Source organism: Acomys russatus, chromosome 19, assembly GCF_903995435.1.
Source record: "Acomys russatus chromosome 19, mAcoRus1.1, whole genome shotgun sequence".
Taxonomy (NCBI): Eukaryota; Metazoa; Chordata; class Mammalia; order Rodentia; family Muridae; genus Acomys; species Acomys russatus.
In genome coordinates, this window is record NC_067155.1 from 62,669,407 (window position 1) to 62,696,239 (window position 26,833).

The 26,833-nt window shown below is 50.0% G+C and overlaps 2 protein-coding genes across 5 annotated transcripts in view; one reads left to right on the top strand and one right to left on the bottom strand.

The window, feature by feature from the left end:
- Git2 (GIT ArfGAP 2) overlaps positions 1–19,461 on the bottom strand; it is a 48,461-nt gene extending 29,000 nt beyond the window's left edge. For all 4 annotated transcript variants that reach the window (XM_051161719.1, XM_051161720.1, XM_051161718.1 and 1 more), the window contains exons 1-7: positions 19,297–19,461; positions 15,994–16,127; positions 13,878–13,990; positions 13,277–13,382; positions 11,510–11,596; positions 11,274–11,404; positions 8,430–8,524 (exon numbers count right to left, since the gene is read on the bottom strand). In XM_051161719.1, coding sequence (XP_051017676.1) covers positions 8,430–8,524; positions 11,274–11,404; positions 11,510–11,596; positions 13,277–13,382; positions 13,878–13,990; positions 15,994–16,127; positions 19,297–19,348 — 718 coding nt within the window. In that variant the 5' untranslated portion in view covers positions 19,349–19,461. The remainder of the gene's footprint in view (positions 1–8,429; positions 8,525–11,273; positions 11,405–11,509; positions 11,597–13,276; positions 13,383–13,877; positions 13,991–15,993; positions 16,128–19,296) is intronic.
- Positions 19,462–21,201: 1,740 nt separating this feature from the next.
- Ankrd13a (ankyrin repeat domain 13A) overlaps positions 21,202–26,833 on the top strand; it is a 31,390-nt gene continuing 25,758 nt past the window's right edge. Inside the window, exon 1 of the mRNA XM_051161721.1 lies at positions 21,202–21,467. Coding sequence (XP_051017678.1) covers positions 21,372–21,467 — 96 coding nt within the window. The 5' untranslated portion in view covers positions 21,202–21,371. The remainder of the gene's footprint in view (positions 21,468–26,833) is intronic.

Consider the following 26,833-nt stretch of genomic DNA (forward strand, 5'->3'; position numbering starts at 1 on the left):
AAAACAGTTTTACAGTGCTGGGAACTCAGCACAGTGGTATAATGTTAGCCTCGCACACACGCAGCCTGGTGTCCAGGCTTGGTTCCCAGCACTGCTGAGGTGTTGGGGAGGGAATGTGTGTGAATATGAACACACACCTGGGACCACACACTTACAGCCTCATTTTCCTTGGGTAATTTTGGTAGTTTGTGGCTTTTAGAGAATTAGCACATTTTATCAAGCTGTCACATCCATGCGAGCAGCTGTGTTGTCTTCCCACTATCGTCTCTAGTGCCTGTGATCAAGCGAGAACCACGGCACCAAGTCACAGGCACAGCCCCTCCGGCTCACTAGCCATTAGCTGCCTGGCATCACCAAGATCCATCTTGTGTAGTTTTTCTTTACCAGCATGAATAGCCATCTTCATCGCCCACTTTCTTCATCTCAATGAGGAATCAGCCATGATAATATTAATTTCCCCAGCGTTTTGGTTTAACTGTCCGTGTGCTGGGCTTGCTGATTTACCCAGACTCTAGCCCTCAGTAGGGGAGACTGGTTTCAGAACCATTCTTTTCATAACCAAGTATTTAATGCTATAAAACTCCCTGTAAACTCTGTGCTAAGGACCCCACAACAGTCCCCTCCCCCCTGCTTTTGAGGCAGGGTCTCACTGTGTGGCTCTGGCTGCCTATGACACACTGTAGACTAGACTGGCTTTGAAGTCACAAGTAACCCAAGTGTGCTGCCAGGCCCAGCTAAGCCTGCACAGTTTCGTACTGTAGGCTCATTTTCACTTAGAGAAAATGCTTTTGAGCCAGGCATGGTAGTGCACACCTGTCATTCCAGCACTTGGGAGGCTGAGGAAGGGCTGTTCTGAGTTAGAGGTTAGCCTGGGCTACACCATGCTACTGTGTCAAAAACAGCTACTCAACTCCATATAGGAAATATATATATACTAATTTCCCTTGAGATTTTGAGACTCATGGATGACTTAAAAAATGTGTTGCTCAACTTTCAAGTGCTTGAATATTTTTTCTTTTTTTTTTTTTTTAAACCTTTATTATTTATACAGCATTTGGTCTGCATTTGAGCCAGCAGGCCAGAAAGATTTCATTACAGACGGTTATGAGGCACCATATGGTTGCTGGGAATTGAACTCAGGACTTTGGAAGAGGAAGCCAGAGCACTTAACCTCTGAGCCATCTCTCCAGCCCCAAATATTTTCATTTTTATAAGTTTCTAGCTTAATAATTCCATTATAGCCAGAGAATAAACTTTATAAGTTTAAATTCTTTTTTTTTGTCTTTGTTTTTTTTTTGTTTGGTTTTTTGTTGTTGTTGTTTGTTTTTTCCTTTTTTGAGACAGGGTTTCTCTGTGTAGCCTTGGCTGTCCTGGACTTTTGTAGGCCTCGAACTCACAGTGATCGCCTGCCTCTGCCTCCTGAGGGCTGGGATTAAAGGCGTGCGCCACCACGCCCAGCAGAAGTTTAACTTCTTTATAGAGTTGCTAAGGGTTTATCATCAGAATATGGCTTATCTTGCTAAAGGTGAACTTAGCAGTGTGTGCAGAGTGCAGTAAGAACCCGGGCTCTGACCTTCCTGTAAGTCCCACTGGCTCATTCACTTTGTCCATGTATGTATGTGGGTGCATGTGTGCCAAGTGCGCATCTGTAAGTCAGAGGGCAGCTTCAGGAGTCAGCTCTGTCCTTCCACCTGGAGCTCAGACTGTCAGGTGCCTCTGCTGGCCGGGCCATCCGCTTTCTGTGACCTGGAGTGCCCTTGACTGCGCACACACTTGGGCTCACAATCTTCTTGGCGTCACTGTTTCATGCCGCTCTGTCTTTGCTACTCTTTGTTCTAAGGTCCATGATCAATGCAGACAACATCTGGTTCACTCAAGGTTGGGGGACAGACACAGCCTGATGTCAGCACAGCCACACAGCCTCAGCATCTGCGTGGACACTCACTGGCACTGAAGCTGGTTTCTCGTACAGTGTGCAGTCAGCTTTTGTTCTCTAGCCCTTCCTGACAACACTTCTTTTAAACGGTCTGTTTTGATCATTAACAGTTAGTGCAAGTATGGTTGTGTTTGGATTTATGCCATTTTAAAACTTATTTTCTGTTTGAGCTTCATGCCTTCCCCCTTTTTTCTCTTTATATATCTTTTGGTTATTTGAGTACTGCTTAACACTTTGTTTTTGCTTTTTGTTTTATGAGACAGAGTTTCTCTGTGTAGCCTTGGCTGCCCTGGACTGGCTTTGTAGACCAGGCTGGCCTCGAACTCACAGCAATCCCACTGCCTCTGCCTCCTGAGTGCTGGGATTACAGGAACACACCAACCCATCCAGCCTCTTTTTTTTTTTTTTTTTTTTTTTAATTAATCTCTAGGCTTTTTTTTTTTTTTAAAGAGAGATGTATGCAGTGTCTGCCTGCATGTGTGCCTGCAGGCCGTAAGAGGGCACCGGATCTCATTATAAATGGTTGTGAGCTGCCATGTGGTTTCTGGGAATTGAACTCAAGATCTTTGAAAGAACAAATAGTGCTCTTAACCTCTGAGCCATCTCCCTAGCCGCAACCTCCAAGCTTTTCGACCATAAGCCTTTGCCTTTTCCTTCCAGTGGTTGTGCTAAGGGTTCCACTGCCCATGCTTCTCAATCCACTTAGCAGCGCTGCCTTCCCTCATCAAGCAGTGTGTCGGAATGCTGGCTTGTTTCATTAACTCTTTCCATTCCTGATGTGGCTTCCCTGTACAGAGTCTGTTGTACACCTGCACAACAGAGCCTTTGCTGTCAACTGCCATGGACATCTGCAGCCCAAGCTGCTCTGCTCCTGTGCACGTCTCACTGCTCTGCTCCCATGCACGTCTCACTGTTCTGCCCTGCTCTGCTCCCGTGCACGTCTCACTGCCCTGCTCTGCTCCCGTGCACGTCTCATTGCCCTGCTCTGCTCCCGTGCACGTCTCACTGTTCTGCTCTGCTCCCGTGCACGTCTCACTGTTCTGCTCTGCTCCCGTGCACGTCTCATTGCTCTGCTCTGCTCCCGTGCACATCTCACTGCTCTGCTCTGCTCTGCTCCCGTGCACGTCTCACTGCCCTGCTCTGCTCCCGTGCACGTCTCACTGTTCTGCTCTGCTCCCATGCACGTCTCATTGCCCTGCTCTGCTCCCGTGCATGTCTCACTGCTCTGCTCTGCTCCCGTGCACGTCTCATTGCTCTGCTCTGCTCCCGTGCACGTCTCATTGCCCTGCTCTGCTCCCGTGCACGTCTCACTGCTCTGCTCTGCTCCCGTGCACGTCTCATTGCTCTGCTCTGCTCCCGTGCACGTCTCACTGCCCTGCTCCTGTGCACGTCTCACTGCCCTGCTCCTGTGCACGTCTCACTGCTCTGCTCCCGTGCATGTCTCACTGCTCTGCTCCCGTGCATGTCTCACTGCTCTGCTCTGCTCCCGTGCACGTCTCACTGCCCTGCCCTGTTCCTGTGCATGTCTCACTGCTCTGCTCTGCTCCCATGCACATCTCACTGCCCTGCTCCTGTGCACGTCTCACTGCTCTGTTCTGCTCCCGTGCACGTCTCACTGCCCTGCCCTGCTCCCGTGCACATCTCACTGCTCTGCTCTGCTCCCGTGCACGTCTCACTGCCCTGCCTTGCTCTGCTCCTGTGCATGTCTCACTGCCCTGCTCCTGTGCACGTCTCACTGCCCTGCCCTGCTCTGCTCCTGTGCACATCTCACTGCTCTGCTCCCGTGCACATCTCACTGCTCTGCTCTGCTCCCATGCACGTCTCATTGCCCTGCTCTGCTCCCGTGCATGTCTCACTGCTCTGCTCTGCTCCCGTGCACGTCTCATTGCTCTGCTCTGCTCCCGTGCACGTCTCATTGCCCTGCTCTGCTCCCGTGCACGTCTCACTGCTCTGCTCTGCTCCCGTGCACGTCTCATTGCCCTGCTCCTGTGCACGTCTCATTGCCCTGCTCCTGTGCACGTCTCACTGCTCTGCTCTGCTCCCATGCACGTCTCATTGCCCTGCTCTGCTCCCGTGCATGTCTCACTGCTCTGCTCTGCTCCCGTGCACGTCTCATTGCTCTGCTCTGCTCCCGTGCACGTCTCATTGCCCTGCTCTGCTCCCGTGCACGTCTCATTGCTCTGCTCTGCTCCCGTGCACGTCTCACTGCTCTGCTCTGCTCCCGTGCACGTCTCACTGCCCTGCTCCTGTGCACGTCTCACTGCCCTGCTCCTGTGCACGTCTCACTGCCCTGCTCCTGTGCACGTCTCACTGCCCTGCTCCTGTGCACGTCTCACTGCTCTGCTCCCGTGCATGTCTCACTGCTCTGCTCTGCTCCCATGCACATCTCACTGCCCTGCTCCTGTGCACGTCTCACTGCTCTGTTCTGCTCCCGTGCACGTCTCACTGCCCTGCCCTGCTCCCGTGCACATCTCACTGCTCTGCTCTGCTCCCGTGCACGTCTCACTGCCCTGCCTTGCTCTGCTCCTGTGCATGTCTCACTGCCCTGCTCCTGTGCACGTCTCACTGCCCTGCCCTGCTCTGCTCCTGTGCACATCTCACTGCTCTGCTCCCGTGCACATCTCACTGCTCTGCTCTGCTCCTGTGCACGTCTCACTGCTCTGCTCTGCTCCCGTGCACGTCTCATTGCCCTGCTCCTGTGCACGTCTCATTGCCCTGCTCCTGTGCATGTCTCACTGCTCTGCTCTGCTCCAGTGCTCATCTCACAACCCTGCTCTCCAGCCCAACATTCTTTAACTCAGGCCCAGGCTGACCTGAAGAGCCGTTTCTAGGCCTGCTGTTAGAGCAATGAAGTCTCTTGTTTTTACTCATCTTGGCTTTAAGTTGCCCTCATGCTAAAGGCTTTATGAGAACCAGGCTTCATGAGCAGTCTTCTTTTGCTGTGTGGATGATAACATTTAACTTCCTCTCCTCTCAGTGACTTCTGAGGGGCACCAGGGTCCTTCAGATTTCTATATCAGAACTCTACAGCAAATATTCCAAAATATTTTTTAGTGAAAGTCTGAAACCTGTAATATTTCTAGTCCCGGGCATTTCAGGTAAAAGATATTCAAGTTTGATGTATAAGGTGCCGGCCTACATCCTTTTAAAATGCTCTCCCAATGTTAACCTTTTGTAATTTGATTTTGATGTGTCTCAAGTATACTTTTCTTTTGCATTCATTCTTTGGAGTTTCATAAATCTTCATGTCTTCTCACAAACCTAAGACGTTGGCAATATTTCCTTTGTGTGCGTGTTTAGGCCAGAAACTGACACAGTGTGCCTTCCCAAATCCCGAATCACTTTTCCTCCCTATCACTCTCATTTAAAAAAAAAAAAAAAAAAGCACCAATTTTGCCTGCTGCCTGCAGAGGGCAGAAGAGGCTTCGAATTCCTTAGACCGTGAGTTACAGGGGCTGTGAGCCACTCTGGGTGCTGAGAACCAAACCCAGAACCTCAGCAAGAACATCCAGTGCTGAGCCATCTCTCCAGCCCCTCCACCCTGACTAGCCTGGAACGAGCTCTGTAGACTAGGCTGTAGACTAGACTCAGAGATCTCAGCCCTCTGCTTCCAAGGGGTGAGATTTAAAGGCGTGAACCCCTTTAAAATATATTTATTTTTGAGATTATAATTACATTATTTCTCTTTTTTCCCCTCACAAGTGCTCTTATACATCCCTCTTTGCTTTCTCAAAATCATGGCCTCTTTTATCGCTGATTTTGTTATCGGCATCTGTGTATACCACCTATATAGTACTCTATTTTTTTGAGATGGGTCTCGTCTCTCACCAAAACCTGGGGCTTACTGACTGGTTAGACTAGTTGGCCAGCAAGCCCCAGTGACCCTAGTTTCTCTGCTTCCCCAGTGGGGGGACTTATAGGTATATGCCACATATCTGGTTTCTTACATGGGTACTAGAACCAAGCACAGGTCTTATGCTTGCAAAGAAAGTTCTTTATCAATGCAAAGCCCCACCTCTATCCTACTGGCATTTGCCCACAGGTCCCTGAGGAAAGCTGCTGTTGGCTCTTTCTCTTGTGCTGGAGTCTGAGCTCAGAGCTATCCACATGCCAGGTAACCACTCCACCGAGCTACATCAGTACCTAGCCATCTATTTTCAATGTACTTTTTAAGTATTTTTAGACCTATTAATTTAGATTTAAAATTTTTAGCTACTGTAATTTTTTCTCCCCCGCTCTGCCCTCGCCTCCCCCGCCCCTTTGGTTTTTTGCGATAAAGATTTTCTGTGTAGCCCTGGCTGTCCTAAAACTCACTTTTTAGACCACATTGGCCTCAAACTCACAGAGATTTGCCAGGTTCTACCTCCCAAGTGCCGGAACTAAAGGTGTGTGCCACCATTACCCTGCTATAATTTTCAATTCTATTATTTCTACTAGGTTCTTCTCTGTTTTATGTGTCTTTTGTCTTAAGAATGTCCACTGCTTTTCAGACTATTAGCTCGTTAAAATGTTTCTGACAACTCTAACAGGACCACTCCTGGGAGCTGGTTCTATTGCATGGGGTCACTGGGTCGTTCAGGTCTCTGGGTGGCTCATCCTCTTTACCAGCTGGTCCCATGTCAGCATCTGCTCCCTGCTTCCTCCTGCAGCCCTTGAGGGTCTAGTGGCTCTTCACACACTGAGTCACTGTGGATGGAATCCGGGATAGTCTAAACATTGTATCATGAGACTCTGGAAAGTGTTGTTGCTGTTTTTAGCAGGAAACAGAGCAGGTTGGGTACTAGAGAGAGAGCAGAAAAAGAAAAGCAATGCACATCCTTCCCTGTTAGTGGCCAGATGCTTAGGTACCTGCCATCATTGCTGCTGCCTGCCCATAACCTGGGATTAGAGAGAACAAAAAAATAAATTTTAAAAACTCAGGGAAACCATCTTCCTGTCTGTCTGCTTTAAGTCTTATTTCTTCCCATATCAGAAAGAAAAGGCTTCTTTGTACCTTCTCTGCAGCTCCAGATCACAGATGTCACCAGCTTCAAGTCTTGTTATTCTCAGCTAGCATTTACCTTTCAGAGCTGAGCATCTTGACTACAGATTTTAGTTCCATTCAGCAGAAGAGATGAGGTAGAGCATGCTTGCACTCCCTTGCCTCAGAACAGCTCTCAGTTCTGTTTGCACAACCGGGGTTAAGGAGCTATTGTGTGTGTGTGCATGTGGACACTGTGCATGAGATGGCTCAGCAGTAAAAGCACTTGCTAACACTTCTGACAACCTCAGTGTGATCCCCAGAAACCACATGGTATGACTCTGACACAGACACACACACACAGACACACACACACACACATGACCACAGTATAAAACATGTTTCTTTAAAGGGATTGGCACTCTCTTATGCACAGGGCTGAAGAGACAATGCTTTAGGCTTTATGCTCATCTGCTGTAATTATATAATTTATTCAGCTCTGCTGCTGCTCTGTGATAGCTGCCACACGCACAGCATCAGTGGGCATGGTACCTTTCAGTGAAATGCTATTTAATAAAACTGGTCACAGGCTGGACTGGGCTCAGACCATAGTTTCCTGACCCCTGTTCCAGATCACACACAAGCAGTTAAAGGCAGAAGTCACTCTGACCAACTGCCAGGAGTCAGACTATCAAGAGCTACTTTCAGTCCGTCTTTGTAGGTGGCGTAGTTCCTGAGTGACCATCTTTCCTTTATTACTATGGGATACTTAAGGATTTAAAAAAATATATTTACTTATTTATTAATTATGAATACAGGGCTCTGCCTGCATGTACACCTGCAGGCCAGAAGAGAGCATCAGATCACATTATAGATGGCTGTGAGCCACCATGTGGTTGCTGGGAATTGAACTCAGGGCCTTTGGAGGAGCAGCCAGTGCCCTTAACCTCTGAGCCATCTCTCCAGGCCCCTGCTTAAGGATTTTAAGACTTATGAGAGAGATAAAATTTAAATTTATTTAATGAGGTGAAAACAAAATGAATAAATGGCCAAAGCAAGAGGCTCCTCTACTAACTAAAGGTTGTCTTTACTCTTCTACTACAAGGTGGGTGATACACGGGAGGCTTGGAGGGAAGAAAGGAAAGGGGGAATGATGTAATTATATTATCTCAAAAACTAAAAACCACAAGTCATATAAAAACAGTTAAGAGTAGCTAAAGGCACAGCCAAGCCCGGGCCAGGCGGGGTGCACCGTGAGGGCCAGGCGGGGTGCACCGTGAGGGCCAGGCGGGGTGCACCGTGAGGGCCAGGCGGGGTGCACCGTGAGGGCCAGGCGGGGTGCACCGTGAGGCCAGATGTAAAGCACAGAACAAGGGCAGAACTACAAATCCCGCGGTGACGTCGTCCTTCTAAATATACATCCTTACTGACACCCTCTGGAGGATGTGCTGAAGCAGAGGAAGCCATAAAAATGCTGTCCTGACCTGTTTTTCCAGGTTAGAGGTGTAGCAAGGCTGCCGTCCTCTCACTCACCTGGTCTCCGGCCGCAGAGGTAGAAGGCCAGTCTGTCAGTCAGCTCATACTGTATTTCCACGAGGCGGTCGGCCAGCTCATGGTGGCCTCCTTGCCTACCAAGAGAACAAAGTACCATTGACACAGCTCGCAGGTCACGGCGGAGTCAGAAAGCACAAAGCTGTCCTCAGACACCTGAGCAGCTTATCCAACATGGCTGCCTGCAATCCCTGCACTGCTGACTGCCAGGATCACTCTCAGCCCAGCGCGCCCACCCAAAATACCCTCTTCTCTTTCCGAATGTGTAAGAGGGCATTTGGAGCACTTAAAGACTGATGAGAGGCATAAAGACTAACTTCATTTAACAAGGCAAGAAAATAAAATTAATAAATGGAAGAAGTTCTCAAAAGGTAACTAGAGTATTGCCAGGCACTACAGCCTCGGGAATCTAGGTCAGGAAGGACAGGGTGGCCCCAGGCGTCAACATTCTCAAGATGGCCTCTCTCCACACGCACACAGTCAGCGGCCTCGGGCCAGTCTAGAAATGAGAAATCACTTCAAGGCCTTCAAGGCAGCGCAGCCCAACGCAGGGCGCATCCCTGCAGCACGTAAGTGCGCTGTTACATGGAAAGACCACGGCCAGCAAAGTTCACTGCAGGTTCCAACGAGAAGGACAGAGTGCTGTGGACTCTGCTTATCTTCAAAGATCAAACCCAGCTTCGGCCAGTGTCTTTCTCCACGTAATACTCCCTGAACGACTAAACATATTTGACTCTTACAGACTCCCTGTTTTCTCAGTGGCAAACTGTGAGCTGATGGACACTGCGTTCCTCACACCACTCCCCGCCCTTGCTGTCTCCAGCCCCGTCTCCAGTGACGGGGACACTGTCCATCCCCACTTTCCACTCGTGATGATACGTTAGTTCCTCCCTCATAGGTCCATATCCGAGCCACTCCTCCATGACGACCTGAAGAAACCTCATGTTGAGCCACAATGAAGAAAGCTTACAGATGCCCGTTTTCTGTGTCAGTGTGTGTAGTTGTATATGAAGTGCATGTTTGCATGTATGTGGGCTCGTGTGTGTGTGTGTGTGTGTGTGTGTGTGTGTGTGTGTGTGTGTGTTGTGTGTAGACACACATGTAGATGGAGGTTCAAGGCTTACATCAGCAATCTTCCTTGACTGCTGATGAGGCAGGTCCTGACTACATGAGGACTTGATGGTACAGGTAGTCTTGCTAGTCAGCTGGCTACGGGGATCCTCCATCTCTGTCTTCTACATGGCATTATGTGAGTTCCGAGGATCTGAACTCTGACCTTCTTGCTTGCACAGCAAGTGCTCTAATCAGCAGGCCATCTCCACAGTCCATTACGTATGCTTTTTAAGATGCACTGTGTGTGTGGCAGTGAGTGAGTGTGTCTCATGTATGTGTGTGGCTCAGGAGACAACTTAGGGAGCAGGCTCTTGCCTTCCACCTTACTGAGGCAGGCCTCTGGTCTCTGCCATGCTGAGCACACAGGATAGCTGGCTCAGACACTGTGGCTCTCTCCTCTCATCTGGCTGTGGGTGCTGGGTTTACAGATGTGTGAACACCACACCTGGCTTTTCGTGTGGGCCTCTGGAAACCGCACTCAGGTGGTCAGGGCTGTGTAACAGGACTTTTACCAACTGAACCACAAGTGTCAGCAGTGCGTGGTGGTTCACACCTGTAATCATCAGCACAGGGGAGGGAGGGCAGCATAGACACAGAGACTGTGAACTCAAGGCCAGCCCTTTTCAGACCCTGCCTGAAAAAGGAAAACAAAAGAAAACCAAACACGGCTAACTGTCCATTTTGTCAACAATCGATACATAATCTTGCCTCAGTCCTTTCAGGCATTTGTTAATGATCTCATACAGAGAAGTAAATGCTAGGATCCTAAGACAGACATTTGTCACGTCCCGTTTCATGCTTGTGAAGCAGAGCATGATGCTTCCTAGCTATAAAATAACAGGAAAAAGAAGAGACGTCCGTCTTCTTCCTGCAGGCGTTAACAGGTTTATGGCGGCACTGAAGGCCTTCATGCTCCAGCATTTCAGCTGTAGGGGATGGCGGTGCGCCTGCAGCTCCATTACTCGGGCACACACAGGAAGAGGTTTGTGTGAATTCAGAAGCCCACGATCTGCCTGTCGTAGAACTACAGCAGGGAAAATGTAAAGACCCACTGAACACCTGAAGAGAGGGCTTTGTACCTCCTCCTCCTCAGGCCAGGCACTGGGCTTGTCCGTCAACGCGGGGCCAACTCTCCAGCACCCGTGCTGCTCCTACCCAGCTTCGTCCTCCGTATTATAGGCAGGCACACCACTCGGTGGCCACCTCCCCAGCCTTCTCTCTAATCCTTTTATTTAATTTTTAAGTTAATATTTATTTATTTTTATGTGTATAATGTTCTGCCTACATGTAAGTGCAGTGTGTGCGTGCCTGGTACCCTTAGAGGTCAGAAGAGGGTGTTGAATGCATGGAACTGGAGTTACAAATGAGGCGCCATGTGGTGCTAGGACCTGAGACATGAACCCCAGTTTTCTGCAAGAGCAGCTGGTGGCCTTGACCACTGAGTCAACTCTCTAGCCACCCAATTCTCAACATTTGATCCCCGACTAGTACGCTATGGCCTGCTGTTAAGACTGGATGTTAAGCACAGCAGTTTATGACTCTACAATCCCTGAGCTTGCCTGTGTCAGCTGCTATATACTTGAAACGTCTTTATCTACAAAATAATAGAACATAAATCCTTCAATGGGCCAAAGGCAAGCCGTACACAGTTTAGTCTCTTAGCAAGGGGTCATGGTCAGCACACAGAGCGCAGTAGGAACCTCAGCCCCTCACCTTGCATAGTCAACAGGTGTCTTCCCACTCGAGTCTTGCGTGCCTGGGTCAGCTCCATATACTGCTAACAATTCAGCCTGTAAAATCTGTCCTGCTTTGGAGGCGACATGGAGTGGAGTGCTTCCTTTCTCCTAAGAATTAATAATAAAAAGGAAAAAAGTGAAGTAAGTACACCCAGCCTATTCAGATACAGCTCAGTTTCACTCTAATATCTGAAGCAATTGACATTTCCGTACGGGATGAAAGAAGTTGGCTTGGGCTCCTAAAGACAACAGTCTCAGACAGGTCTCAAGATTCCCTGTTCTCACACTTGAATGGAGTTGCTGAAAAACAAACAGAAAAAGAGCAGTTGTAAAAGGTGTTAGGAGCAATGTATATGAAGCAGCTGGTAGCCGACTTCAATGCGCTCGCTCTACAGTGGTCACACATCTTCATTTGCCTCAGGAAGACGGAGGAGCCTCTGCTGTTACAACGGCTGCAGGCTGCAGGAGTCTGACACACTTTACGCACAAGGAGCTAGAACTGTGAGCTAGTCTGCCCAGTAAGAGGCACAACCATAACAGGAGCGAGAAGCACTTAAGGAGGAGGCTTTGCGGTTTGGTGGGTGGACTTCAAGGCCTACGGCTCTCTAGCTGTAAGATCTGAGAACTCTGTGCGCAGCAGAAGCTGGGCAGCACGGAGCCACACGCCAACAGGGTTACTGTGCGGATTCGATGATATAGGAAAGGACTCAACACTCAGATGCTGTTCACTAGTACTCGTTAGTTGCTGCCGAGCCTCGAGCCGCCCACCGTGTATGCTGTCCGCTGGCTTACACCACCCACTATCAATGTGCACTGATCACACCGTCACTAGGCTGCTATTGTGGGATCGAGGCCTGTGCTACACATTATCACAGAAAAGGTTCTAAACCCAACTGCTCTCAATCTGGAGCTGTCCTAATTGGCACCACAGGGTGCAGACCCACTGTGACCAGTCTTCTTAATTATATGTGTGTGTACACCTGTGCACACTGAGTACAGGAGCCCTCAGAGGCCAGATCCCCTGGAGCTGGAGTTACAGGTGGTTGTGAGTCTTGTGATATGGGTCATCTGCAGCAACAAAATCACTGATGCATCTCTCCAGTCCCAAGTCACTGTTGTCGCCTTCTTACTATTAACACACACACACACACACACACACACCCACACACACACACACACACACACACACACACAGTTTTACACAAGGATTCGCTATGCAGTCCTGGGGCCTGGAACTCACTATAGAGAGTTTTGAGTTCACAGTTGTCCGCCTGTCCCTGCCTCCTGAATGCCGGGGACTAAAGGTGTGCGCCACCGTACCTGGCTATATTTTTTATTTAGTAAAAGGAAAATTGTAATATATACACATACAAGTCTGTGTGTAGTTAGGACTCTGAACTGTGCGTATGCCCTGCTGAGTAAACATCTAGTTCAAAGCACTGCTCCAAAGCTCTAGCTGTGCCTCTTAAAACACCCACGGCCCACAGAGAAGAGCACTGCTCACAGCGCAGCTCCTGGTGTAATGGCTGCTGCTGTGCGCTGTACCTTCACTGGCACCCTCAAGGGCCTTCTCGCCTGCATGCAGAGCTGAAGCAGTTAGCCTCCACCCTCTGACACTCTTGTCTCGTGTAGAAACAAGCATCCTGAAAGCTCATTAGGTCCCCCAGAAACACTCCTTTGAAATTGCTGTTATTGCCAAGTGGAGAACTTATCAAAATATGTATGTGAAAACTGTACTGGAAAAGTACTCATTAATTAATTAAGTGAAAATAAGAGAAAAATATAGACATATATTTACCCCCTTCCTGTAACATGTTCAAGACGAGGAGTGAATGCCATTTAAGAGAAAAAGAGAAACTTTGATAAAAAGCTGTCAGTTATTTAAAGGTACTTAAGAGGTTGCTTCCTAGTACTATTTTCAAGGGAAGCAATCCACTGCATCTGCCAAGCTCCCCGAGGGACTATAAAACATGCACACACCTTACTGAGATCTTTGGCAGTCACACTGTCGTCATCACGGCAGGGCAATCGGTGGACAAATGCTAACATCTGATACTTGGCTCTGATGAATTCTGCTTTATTGGGGCTGGTTTGAAAACAAAAAAGACAGTTCACTTGCAGTTCTGACACAGTTCTCATTCTTTGTACTGTAAGATGAGAGAGTAAGATAACAAAGCTGGGGTACATTTCAGCAGTGCTGAAGGCCTGGTCTGAAAATACATCATGGAGCCCTACGCTGCAGCACTTTCTTCCTGTCAGGCACCTCGGGAGGAAGCAGCACAGTCCCGTGCTGTAGGTGACGCACTGCCAGGATGCTGCCGAGGCCAGACTGCGGGTCTGACTGCCACTAGTTTAGAGTGTCTTGGCTCCCATCTGATCACACCTAGTCACCAAGCCCTGACCTCTAACTGCAGAAATCAGGGACTTCAGATGGGTAACCAGCAAAGTGACAGCCCACCTGCCTCACTCTGCCTTTCTAGACAGCAAATGCCCCTTTGGAGGCCGATCAAAATAGCCACATTCCTTTCAACAGGGCCATTTGTTGCAAAGAAATACAAGCTGTTTACAACATTCCACTCACTGTACTTTATCCTGTGGATTAGCTTTCCGTCTTCCACTCATAACAGAGGCAGGGTCCAGCAAGGAGTGCTCCCATATAGAATTAGCACCGTTGTTGTACAAGGTCTCAACCATCTGAAACCAAACAGTGTGAAATGATATTTTATTTTCACAGATATTCAAAAAGAATCAGTGACAAAAATGGAAAAATAACGCTCTGTTAAAAACACCACCATGTCTGGGTACCATTCCATTACTGTTTCTGGTTGTACAGTGAGACCTCGCTACCACTTTCCTTGTAGGATAGCCAAAGCTGGCCTGACTGCACAGGAAAAGTAGCTTTAGGGTGGCATTTCCCTGCCTGAACAAATGCTACTATACCCATGTACACACTATTCACTTAATACTTTTCATTAAATTCACTTAAGAGTATTTTATTAATATATGTTAGTTTATACATACTTAAATAAAGTAATGCAATAAATAAGTATTTCAGTGTTAGCTCTCTCACGCGTCCCATTGTGGTTCACGTCCCACTCTTTGGAGTCTAATATCATAAGGTCAGCCCCGCATTTTCAATTACTCATCTCTGGACCATTTGTAAATTCTAAAATTACAAACAAAGACAGACCTGGGTGCAGCACACTCACCCTGTCCTGTGAGGCTGGGCCTTTGGAAACTTTTAAGTAGAACTCTTTCCGAGACAGGGTCTCTCTGTGTAGCCTTGGCTGTCCTGGACTCACTGTGTAGACCAGGCTGGCCTCAAACTCACAGCGACCCACCTGCCTCTGCCTCCCAAGTGCTGGCAAACCTGTCAGCGTCACTTCCCAGCAGGGCTCCTGGAAACGCCCTAAGCACCTAAGCACGGGGCCTCTCTTACCAGCAATCTTGGTTCATGGGAGTTTAGGGAGCATGGGGTGCAGCTGCTGCCAGTTTAGTGAGATGTGTGTTAAGACAAATACTGCAGAACACATGATTAATGCAGAACTGAGGACTGTGTACCCCAGACAGAAGTACTAGGAACATGACATCGGATCCCAAATAAGACAATGACACCGCCCCCCACAAATGTTATGCATGCAATCCACACATGTGCACATAGTATTGGCCTAACAGAAACCTCAGACACTGAAGCAACTTCTGAGGAATCTCAGCCTGTGCTTCCATCAAAGCAGGAAAAAAGTTCTGGAAATGTGAGCAGGTACTCAGGAACTGCGTGTCAATGAGAAGTTTCTCAGGAGTGGCTTTAGGGTCATTTATCAGTTTATAGGAAAGACAGACCTTTTAAAATAATTTCTGGGGGCTGCAGAGATGGGTTAGTATTCTACACCAAACCCTTGCTCTTGCAGAAGACCTGGGTTGGAACCCCAGCACCCACATGGTGGTTCACAACCATCTGTAACTCCAATTTCAGGAGATTTCACGCCCTCTTCTGGTCTTTGTTGGCACATACACACACACACACACACACACACACACAAATAAAAGAAATACATTTTTAAAAAATTAAAAAATAAAAATTCTTTCTGGCTGGGCAGTCACACTGTGCCCCTTTAATCTCAGCACTTGGGAGGCAGAGGCAGGCAGGTCTCTTTAAAGTTTCAGGCCAGCCTGGTCTACATAGTGAGTTCCAGGACAGCCAGGACTACATAGAGAAACTCTGTCTCAAAAACCAAAACAACACCAACACCAAAAAAGTTTCTGAAGTTGGGCATGACGGCATATACCTTTTTATCCCAGTACTTACGAAGCAGAGGCAGATGGATGTCTGTGGGTTCAAGGCCAGCTAAGGCTACAAGTGAGACTCTGTCTCAAACAAAACAAAACAAAAAACGACTTCTGATGATGATCTAGAAAGCCAGCAGTAAAAACTCATTAGGAAATTTAAACTCTGAGTGACAGAGTCTATTGATATATCTGTCTATACGTAACTGATTATGTTAGGTGAGCAAAGAGCAGGCAATGACTTCAGATGGGACAGTACTTTATGTATAGAAATGAGGGACAACACTTTACTCAACTACAACCCAAACATATCCTTCTGTAAGGTTTAAGGTGAATACTAGGAGGCATTATAGCTGCCAAAACAACAATCCCTAGAGCGCGAATCTCCCCTTAGAAGTCTTCCTACCATTTACCTGAAGCAGTGTCGGCGGCCACGGCGTGTGCTTAAGATGCCTTACTTGGGAGATATGGCGCCCTAGACTCCGATGAACACTGCAACACTCGTCACATATAAAAGTCCCCCTATTGACTGATGCCCAGGAAGGATCTGGAAAAAGAAGGACATCTCAGTGGTAAGGACACTAACTGGTTGCTATATACAGGGCGACTGACGTTTGGTTTGTAAGAAAAAACAGAACATGTTTTTGTTATTTCATATGCTCCTCAACATAAGCAGCTGATGCAGCAGCCTGATGCTCCTGCCCAGCTTGGCTGACTGACTGGGCATGCTGCTGGGCCTGGCAGCTCTTCACAAGCAGTTACCTTCCTGTGCAGGTTGCAGTCCCTGGTGGGAGACCTGCAACTGAGGGAGCAGGGGTGGGTCACTCCTCTGTTTTCTTGTAGGGCTGGGACTGGAGCGCTAGCCAAGTGCTCTACCACTGACCTCCACCTCCAGCAGGGTGATCATTTTGAGTCCACTTTTGTAAGTCATACGACTCTTATCACCTTGACAGTGAATTATCTGCGGAACAGTACCTCAGGTAAACGCTGAAGCGAAGTGACTGCTGCCCAGTGCAGGAAGTCAAGACCCCTATACTAACAGAAAGCCAGAAGAGATGCGCAGAAGCGCTTGCCTCCTGTATCTGGGGGCAACTCAGGGTGGCCTGGCCCGCTCAGGCAATGATACTATGGCAGCACTGGTTGTTTAATACCATCGACCCAGGCTGTCCTGCAGTGGACCTGAAGGAAGGAGCCTCACAGAAACAAAATGTAAAACAAAAAAACAACAGTATTTTTGGTTGGATACTTTGTTCCTTTGAAATTCCACAAAGCTTCACCAGACAACCTCTCATGCGAGGAATAGTATAGTTCACACTAAGTAGGTAGCATGGATGTAGGTGAGTCAAGCCAGCCTTAGGAGCCCAACTAAAATCAGTCTTTTCCCATTTCCTCAGACTCAGCGTGGGGCGACAACGCCTGGACTAAGGGTTATACTTTAAAATCCTTCAATGTCCACAAAAATCTCTAAAGTGCATGTATACCATCTTACCATTTTAAAGTTTATTTTAACTCTTTCAAGTCATATAATGAAAAGTTATAGGATTTCGATCAAAGACAAATTCTGGGAACCAGAGAGCACAGTGGTTAAGAGGTTGACCATGGAGACAAGTCCACAGTTTGAACCCCAACTCTGCCACCATTCCTTGTGCAGGAATTGGAGACATATGCTTTGCGTGTACTCACAGGAGACCCAATTGGAGTAGTGACATACGTCAGAGGGACAATGTAAAGAATAAAAATAAATAAAGCATCTGTCCTGGGAGCACATGAATGATGCATTTTAAATAAACTACTAGATTCATTAAAAACAAACAAGAAATCAGGGCTGAAGGCGTGGCTCTCCTCAGCACCACAAGGGTAAGTGCAGCAAGCTTAGCCGTAGGTGCCTGGGCACCACTCTAAGGAGCAAGGGCGGAAACACGAGGCTCTGCACATGGACACACGCTGCTTTCTGCAGCAAGATATTAGTATTAAGACTGGAAGTGTGGCTTTGCTTTTCATTAATTAGCCAGGAAAAGGATAGCAGAGTTTTAACATACATTAAACAATGGTCTCCATTAATCACTTAACCAACAGGGATCAGAATCCCACAGACAGAATACTGAGTAACACAAAAAATGAAACTTAAGCTTTTATAAACCAGGCTGGGAGAAGCCCTTCCAGTTTATCTGGCAGGACTTTTAAAATCAGGTTCAGTAAACACCACAAATGGACTTCAAAACTATCTGTGACCCCACCCATCTTTGGCAAATTTTTTTCCGGGAGCATCTTCTGAGAAGGCCTGAACATTAGGATTCCAAAGGAACGCTGATCCTTCACCTGAGCTGTGCACAAGAGGCAGCACAAATTCCTAGTTGCTCGTCGACCCTTCAAGGTAGCCTAATTATATTCAGAACAGGAAGGAAGTGACTCAAGTATTTCTAGATTTTGGCATTCAAGACAACTAATACGAAACAACAGAAAAGGTCCCGAAATGACACAATTGGACGAGACGATATTCTGGGTGGCAGAGAGAAGCAATCTGCCTTTGCCAGGTGCCATCCACCGGGGAGGGCTTCCCAGGAGGAAGTTTTAAGTAAAACACACATGAATCAACAGAAAACAGGCAAGAAAAGGAAGCGGAACAAACATTTTTAGAGAAAATGACAGTTTGTATAAACCTGGCTTACAGATAAAGCACCTCTTTTAAAACCATCCCTGCCTCTCACTGTCTTCCATCTAACTGTTAACCTGTAGTACTCAGAGCCGTGAAACAACCAGAAAGGGTTACCACAATACCACGCAGAATCAGTCTCTTGCTTCCAAATGACAAGGTGAAGAGGAAAAACAGCTGCAAACCGCCAGTGTTCAATGACTTGAGACCGTTTATTGAACACTGCTGTACCAGGAAAGCCATCTACTTCAAACTCGAAGCTAAAAGTCCAAGGACCAAAACAAGCGCCAAAAATCCCAATCAAGATCTGTCAGTTGGGTTCCAATTACTAAACCAGACCCAATCTCCAAATCCAAATACTATTTGCAGAAGAACGGTTTGGGCCGTCCGAAGACACCCCCCCCCCCCCCGAGTTTACACTGCCAGGGCAGGGTGTTTGTTTGGTACGACTCTGAAGCCACTACGAGGGTTCCGAACATACAAAAGAGAAGAGCCCTGGGGTGATGGGGGCGGGGGGGGGGGGGATAGCCGCTGACCACCGCGCGCTGCAGTGGCGAGAGCTTCCATCGGAAAAAACGAGGCAATCGAGGTTTGAGCAAGTGAAGTCACCGGTCCAAGGTCGTGCAGAGGCAAAATCTGGGGGTTTAACTTAGACCCTCAAACTTGAGACCCGACCTGGGGCTGTCTGTCCCCCCCTCCCGGGAGCGGCGGCCCGGACCTGGGCAGTTCTTCACGCGGGGCCCCTCGGGCAGCGCAGCCGGGCGGTCGCGCACCCGCGCGGGGCGGGAGACCGGGAAGGGGAAACACCTGCAGCCTCGGGCCGCCCGCGCCTGTGGCTCCTGTCACCGGCCTTCCGGGGCTGCCGAACCCTCCCCGTCCCGTCCGGCCCGCGGCCCCGCCGCCTCTGCGCTCGGCCGGGCGGCGGGAGGGAGGGGTCCCCGGGCCGCGCGGCGGACAGGCCCCGGACGGCCCGTGGGGTCGGCGTGGCCGGGGCCCCGGGGATGCCCCGCCAGGGGTCCCGGCCCCGAGAGCGCGGCGAGCGGGCCCCGCCGGCGGAACTCACCCGGCCCGCTGCAGTCGGCGCACACGTCGCTGCTCCGCAGCCGCTTCGACATGGCTCCCGCTTCACCTGCAGGGAACCCCGCGACGGCAGAGGCGGCGGCTGCGCTTCCGCTCTAACGGGTCCCCGGGCGGCGCTGGCGGCGCCTCTCCCCCTCAGCGCCTCACAGCCCCGGCGCACTACGCATGCGCGGGGAGGTGTCCCGCTGAGCCCGGTGGGTCATGTGACCGGAAAGGGCACGCTCTCTTATGGCCATCTTGAATGAGGGCAGAGGTCTGCCCCAGCATCCTTCGCCTTATCTCTAAATACCCTCGAAGTTGGGGTTTCCCCTTTTGGGAAGTGATTCTCTGTTCCAGGACTGGTTAGTGCCACAGAAAAAAAAAAAAAAAAAAAAAAAAGAAAAAAACCTTGTGACACGCACTCTATACGTATAATCTCCCGGAAGCAACCAACAGTTAAGTTCATTTAGTCGTTTCCAGAAGAGGCCTCAGAAGCACAGGTCATGATTATCTCTTGAATGTGATTGATAGTTCCCACGCATTCCTCCATGAAAGTTTCCAGGCGCCATCTTTATGTCACTGCGTCCTGTAGTAGCTTCAGTCTCCGAGGACTCCACACCCGTGGAGAATGGACTAAGGGCGGTCAGGATTCTTGACTGGCCCTTGCTTGCACTTCTCTGAAAAGCTGGACGTGTGTTTCTAAAGCCAAGAAGGAACAGAGGCTGCTTGCAGACTTCGTGGCAGTTGTACATATCTGGGCAGACACAACACTTGGTTCTTCGTTGTGTTAAGAAGAGATAGTGCCTAAAGTCACACCCTAAGGGATGAATTTTACTTTTGCATACTCTGGGCCAACCTGGATACTCTTTTTGTTGTTGTTTTGTCTTTCTTTCTTTTCGAGACAGGGTTTCTCTGTGTAGCCTTGACTGTCCTGGACTCGCTTTTTTAGACCAGGCTGGCCTCGAACTCACTACGATCCGCCTGCCTCTGCCTCCCGAATGCTGGGATTAAAGGCGTGCGCCGTCACCACCACCCGGCACCTGGATACTCTATTAGTCTGTTGGGCCACAGTCCTAAATCTGAATAGCTAGTGTAATGAGACCGATGGCAGGAAAAACCTTCACGGCAAATACTTTTAATTATAGCCGAGTTGGGAATTCAGAAAAAAAAAAAAAAAAAAAAGTGGTTTTCAACCGGGCGATTTTTCCTCTCAAGGGTACAGCTGCCCAAGTCTGGAGACAGTTTTGGTAGGAGTACTGATGGCATTGAATAGACAGCTCGCCCACCTAGAGAACGTCGGACAACTTCCATACAAAGAACCACCCCGTTCAAACATCCTAATGTTTAAAAGCCCACAGACACAGCTACCCGGTTATCACGAGGGTATCTGGTGCCACCTCTCCAGGGGCCAGTTCCTCCGTGAAAACCATTTCGTGTTGCCCACCTCCAAAATGGTTTCTGACCAATCATGGAAGGCAACTGAGGGAGGCATCAGCCCGATGGTTTGATCCAGGCCTCCGCTCTCATCCCCGGGCTGCAGAGCCAATGGAAGAGTCCCGGTTGTGGAGCGAACCACTGGAGGGGGCTGAGGCAGGGGGAGAGAGCCGGGGGGTGCGCACCGTGACTTTTGCGCGTGGGGATCCTGGGCTTCCCGAGGGTCTCTCTGCCCCACAGAACGCGGACTGTCGTGTGTCCCGGCGTGGGGGCGCGGCGGGGCGAGATGGAGCGGGGCTCGGTTCGGTCTCGGGGCCACGTCTCCCCCCGCGCCGCGCCGTGCGGTGGAACGTCCCGCGCACTTCCCTGTTCAGGGCGGTTCGGCCGGCAGCAGTCGGTTCTCGAGCTGTCAGCGCCGGCGCGAGCGCGCGGGGCGCGGGGTGGGCGCGGCCGAGCCGGTCCCCGAGCCGGTCCCCAGCCCGGCCCGCGACCCGGGGCCTCCCGCGCCTCCCGCTCCGGCCTCGGAGGTCCGCGCCGCCAACCGCGCCCCGTACTCTCCGGCTCGCTGCTCTCCTCCCCTCGCTCCCCGGCCAGCCGGGCGGGCCCCCGAGACCCCGGTCAGGCCCGGATCCCAGCTTCCTCGCCATGTCCTCGGGCCGCGACGCCAGCAGCCGCTTCCCGCTGCACCTCCTGGTCTGGAACAACGACTACCGGGAGCTGGAGAAGGAGCTGCGGGGCCAGGTGAGGTGCGCGGCGCGGAGTCCGGGACGGTCCTTCAGCTTTGCGATTCCCGCTAGGATCCACCGGGCTCTGACTGTAGACCGGTGCCGGGGGCGGGGGGTGGGGGGGCTTTTTGGCACATTTCCCACTTTCCAGGATCGCCAGGAACGAGTGCTTCTTATTCCACTCCACAGGGAAGGAAACTGAGACCCCAGAGCCTACTTGCCTTGCGCAAGGCCACAGGGCTAATGAGTACTGTTCTCGGGATCTTTTATCTCAGGTTGACTGGCTCCAGAATTCACCTTTAAACTTTATGGCCTCGAAGACGGAAGAGCAACACACACACACACACACACACACACACACACACACACACACACCCCTACACACACCTACCTACCTACCTTACTCCACCCGCCCTGGTGCTGGGGAAGGGTTTGGGTGGCTTCGGTGGCCGGGTTCTAACTCCCTTGTGACCTTGGGCAAAGCAATTATGTTCTGGGGCCCACCTTCCCTTACCGGTAGGATGAGGATGTGGGCCGTGAAAAGGGGAAAACCCCAGAACTTGTCTAAACTAATGGTTCTGGGGCTGGGCCTAGGAATCAGCATTTAACAAGCTCCTCAGGGCGGCTGATGTAAAGAGATTCTCACTGGCCTGAGGATCTCTGGGGCCCAGACTCCTTAGGCCCTCCCTGTTAGGAAGTGCTTTGGGTCTTTTGGTTTGCTTGTTTGTTTTTTGCTCTTGATTTGTTTTTCTTTTAAAAATCTACTGCCATTCCCCTAAATCAGTGGTTCTCAACTAGAGATGACAGCATTTTGGAAGTGCAAGGAGACATTCTGGGGTGGTTGTGATTTGAGAGATGGGTTCTCTTGGCACCCAGTTGGGTGGAAGCCTGTCCTGTAGTGTACAAGGCAGCCACTCACCCACAACAGCATTATCTGACTCCCAATGTCAGCAGTGCCCCGTGGTTGAGAATCTCTGCTATATATACATATGTATATATATGTTTATTTATTTATTTTAAGGGGGGGATCTTGAGACAGGATTTTGTTGTATAGCCCTGCCTTAACGTATAATTCACTATGTAGCCCAGGCTGGACTCTAACTTTGGAGGCAGCCTCCTGAATGCTGAGCCACCACCTGTACAGAGGGGCCTGGTGTTAATGGCACTGCACTGCAACAGTTGTAGTAGCATTGGCGCAAATAGAGATAAGGATTCGTAATTACTCTAAAATCCGTCGTAATTGGCACTGTTGGCTTCCTTTCTCTTACCCAGTGTATCACAGACCTGCTTGTCAAGGACTTAACATTGACTCTGCAACTGTGGAGGACCCCGGGTTCTTCCGGTTGGTAAACACTGGGCAAGCTCTGCATCGGACTGTTTGAGCAGTTCTGCTAAGTGTTGGTTTGCAGCTTGCCACGTGCACTGTAAGTTGTATAGGTACCCACAAGAACTCAGACGTCACTTTTTCAGTTGAGAAAGGATTCCTTGGCGGTGCGGTGGTGTAGGCCAGTAACCCAAGACACCCAGAAAGTTGAGGCAGGAAGATTGGAGTTGGAGGCTAGCCTGGGCAACTTGGTGAGGGTCTATCTGAAAATAAATAAGAAAGGGTGCAAGTGTAGGCTACCCCGTGGCACAGCACGTGTCTATTATGTGGGAGGCCCTGGGTTCCATCCTCAGCGTGGGGAGAATGCAGCCAGAACAAGGCTTTGTCAGAGCTGCTGTTCTTCATTAGATAACACAGCAACTGTTTAAGAGTTAAGGAGATGTGACACATGCCCCTATGGAGGATGATTCACAGCCAGCCGTCCAGCGTACCTGCCGACCTAACTCTTTGTATTAGACTCAGCTTCCCCTCTCTTCCCCTTCTCTAGAACTTTTTACCCTTAGGTCTTTCCCAAGCCCCATCCTGGCCATTTCAAAAGTAACCAAGGTGGCCCACACCCATCATGGGGCGGAGGCAGCAGAACTGCGAGTTCAAGGGTAGTAAGGGCAAGTTCGACTCTGTCGCAAATACAGAAAAATAAGAAAAATACAGGAAAGGAGTTGAGGTGTCTGGCTCAGGCCTAGGACACTTGTCTAGGCTCAGTCCTCAGCACTGTTTTGTTGTACACAGTGGTTCTCAACTTGTGTAATGTTTGATAGAAAGGGGCATTGTGATTACACCATGGGCTTTCAGGCCTGAGTTCTGGAAACAGCTTGCTCCTCACTGAAGAGGAAGAGCTGTCTGCAGAAGTAAGAGCCACCCACATCTTGCTTCATGATCTCAGCTGTGGGAAAGTCGCCATTTCCTGCAAACCGTGGTAAAGGTGTCCACGGATGTCTGTCTTTGACTTGTGTAGCCCAGGCTGGCCTCAAACCCTGTCAGTGACCGTCCTCCTCAGCCCCGCCCACCCTGCAGTCACAGGCTTGGCTGTGCTCAGGAATTCAAATTTTGCAATAGGTTTTGTGGGAGAAAACGTCGGGTCTTTAGCGCCCTTGACTCGAAGGCTGAGGAAGAATGCTCATACTTGCCGAGTCTCTGGCTTTCACGTCGCCCTAATTTAATACAATGGGTCATTTCATGGTGTTGCGCCTGTCTAGGGAGGAGACCTTGGCATGGGCATCTTGACTGTCATAGCCATGCGGTCCAACTTCAGCCTTGAAATGTGGCTATCGAAGTGGCAGGGACAGAGCAGCCATGTAGGGACTTCACCATTATGAAATTTTTCACCGTTTCAGGTAAGGGGCGTCTTGCACTTTCATTTTGTATGAGTCCCTACAAATTATATAACTGGTTTGGGAGTCAAGACCCTTACATGACACAGCAGGAAGTAGGTGTTTACCCAGATCCTCTGTTGATTATGAGCCAGCCACCTTCCTTTTTGACCAGGAGGCGGTTGGGTTTAACGGCCAGTGCCGATGCTAAGATGTGTGTTTCGCCGTGTGACTCGTCCTTTTTGAATTATAACCTGTGAAGAGGAATAGCCCAGAACTTAACTCTGTAGTCTAGGCTGGCCGTGAACTCACGGCGGTCCTCCCACCTCAGTCAGCCTTCCGAGTGCTGGAGTTAAAGATGTGAGCCATCATGCCTAGATTCTGCTAAACTATTTCCTTAGTGAAATGTTAATTTTGTTTTATATTTTAATCGTGCGCGCGTGTACGCAGGCATCTCATGCGTCCCTGGAATCTCTGGTTTGGCTCTTGGGCAGCTCTCTGCACTAGGTGTCTCATGCTCACTTCCCGTCGCAGCGATCTGGAGAGCAGCTTACCTGTGTGCTTAGCTTGTGCTTGAGCCATATTTGAAATCGGAGAGTTGCACACTGTCTGAATCCCAGCTCTTTCTTTCCTCCCCCTCCTCCCTCTTTCCCTCTCTCCTCATCCCTCCTCCCCTCTCTGGAGAGAAAGGCAAACATAGAAGAGAAATAAAAAGCAAAATTTTCTTCTTTTGCTTTCTTTTCTTGGTATGTGTATTTATTTGTGTGGAGTGTGTGTGTCTGTGGTTGAGCTTGCCAGTGAGAGTGCAGGGGAGTCCAGAGGTCAATGTTGGGGTGTCCTCAACAATTCCTCTACCTTACTTTTTGAGGCAAGGTTTATCACTGAACCCAGAACTCACACTTTGTGCTAGACTGGCTGGCCAATGAACCCTCAGGATGCTCCTGTCTCTAGGTCCCTAGTGTTGGGGTGACGTGTCTGCCATGCCTGGGCTTTACACGGGCACAGGGGATCTGACTTCAGGTCCTATAGCTAGCATTTTACATGCTAAGCCATCTTCCCAGGCCCTGCTTTGTGTGGGTTTTGTTGTTGTTGTTTGTTTTGTTTTTTTAGAGCAAGGTTTCGCTGTGTAGTCCCTGCTGCCCCCAGTCCCCCACGCACTGGGATTATAGGGTGTACCACTACCTTGGGCTAGGAATTAAGATCTTAAAACTAACCGGCCCAGGCTGGCCTCAGACCTGTCTTCTTAACCCCTGCTCACCATTCAGGGAGCTTGCCTCTGCTCCAGAGGCACTAAGGTCAGCAGTAGACTGAGCTTCTGGCCTGTGGTAAGTGGGTGAAGACGTGATACCCTGCAGCAGGACCAGGACTTCCGGAAGCTGCGATTTAGCTCTTTTACTCACGGTCCAGTTTTTCTACAGGAGCTGGGAGTTGGCTGCAGAATTAAGGACAGAGAGTCCCCCGTCACCTCGACAGTAAAAAACGCCATCAGCGTCGCTATGCCGCCGTCATCAAGTTTCTGCCGTCCACTCCTTCAGCCTTCCCGGCACATGAGTAGGGCTTACAGCTGGCACACGAGCATCTTATGTTGTCCCAGCACCTCTTGAAGCACAAAAGGGGTTGAGTTTATCCAGACCAAGATACTAAATTCTTGTCAGCGTTAAGTATCGCTGGTAGCCAGCGCTGGTGTAACTCGGCCAACTGTGAGAGTGTTTTGGGCCTCAGAAGAGTTCTCAGTAGAGCGCCTCTTAACCTGGAGTTCTTTAATGTTCACTGGGCCTTGGAAGTTGTGTTCCAGCAGTCCGTAGGCCTCACACCGATGCTGAGGAGTGAAGGCACACTTGCAGGGACAAAGACAAAGACAAAGACAAAGGCTTGTCCATGCAGCGCTGGCACTGGTGGAGGGTGGCAGACAGTACCTGAAGCCAGCTGCGGAAGCACAGCAGCCAGGAAGGGTAGAGAATGTTCTAGAAGCCCCAGCCCCTGGAGCCTGGCGGAAGCCTGTGGCAGGCAGGTGAGATCACTGAGCACACATTGTAGTCAATGCCCTTTGCCTGGAGGCTCTCTGGTGTTCCTCCTAGGTCATTAGGGACTCAAGCTCACAGAACTGCCTAGGGGATACCTTTCCTGTCTGACTTGAGGCAGAAGCCCGGGACAGTCTGAGGGCGGCTGAGGGGATCACCATGTGCTGAGAAGTCCCCGAAGCTGGAATTGGGGCCCAGGTTGTCTGCAGCTTGCTCTCACAGATCGCTGTTCGCCGCCTCTGGAGGATAGCGGGGTGATGAAGAAGACGTTTGTGGAAGAGAAGTGGCAAGCACAGGGGAGGTGTGCAGACTCTTATTCCTTGACTTCACTCGAGACCCAAAGGGGAAGAGGGACTTTTAATGTGATATAGCTCAGGGTTGAGTCAAAACAGCAAGGCTCAGAGTCTGTTGAATTCCAAGAGCTGTCTTCTCTGGGCTACTGTTAGAAGGCAGTAATGAAAGTGAGCCAGCCCCTCAGGAGGAGTGGCATGCCCTCAGGAGGAGTGGCATCCCCTCAGGAGGAGTGGCAGGCCCTCAGGAGGAGTGGCATCCCCTCAGGAGGCGTGGCAGGCCCTCAGGAGGAGTGGCATCCCCTCAGGAGGAGTGGCAGGCCCTCAGGAGGAGTGGCAGGCCCTCAGGAGGAGTGGCAGGCCCTCAGGAGGAGTGG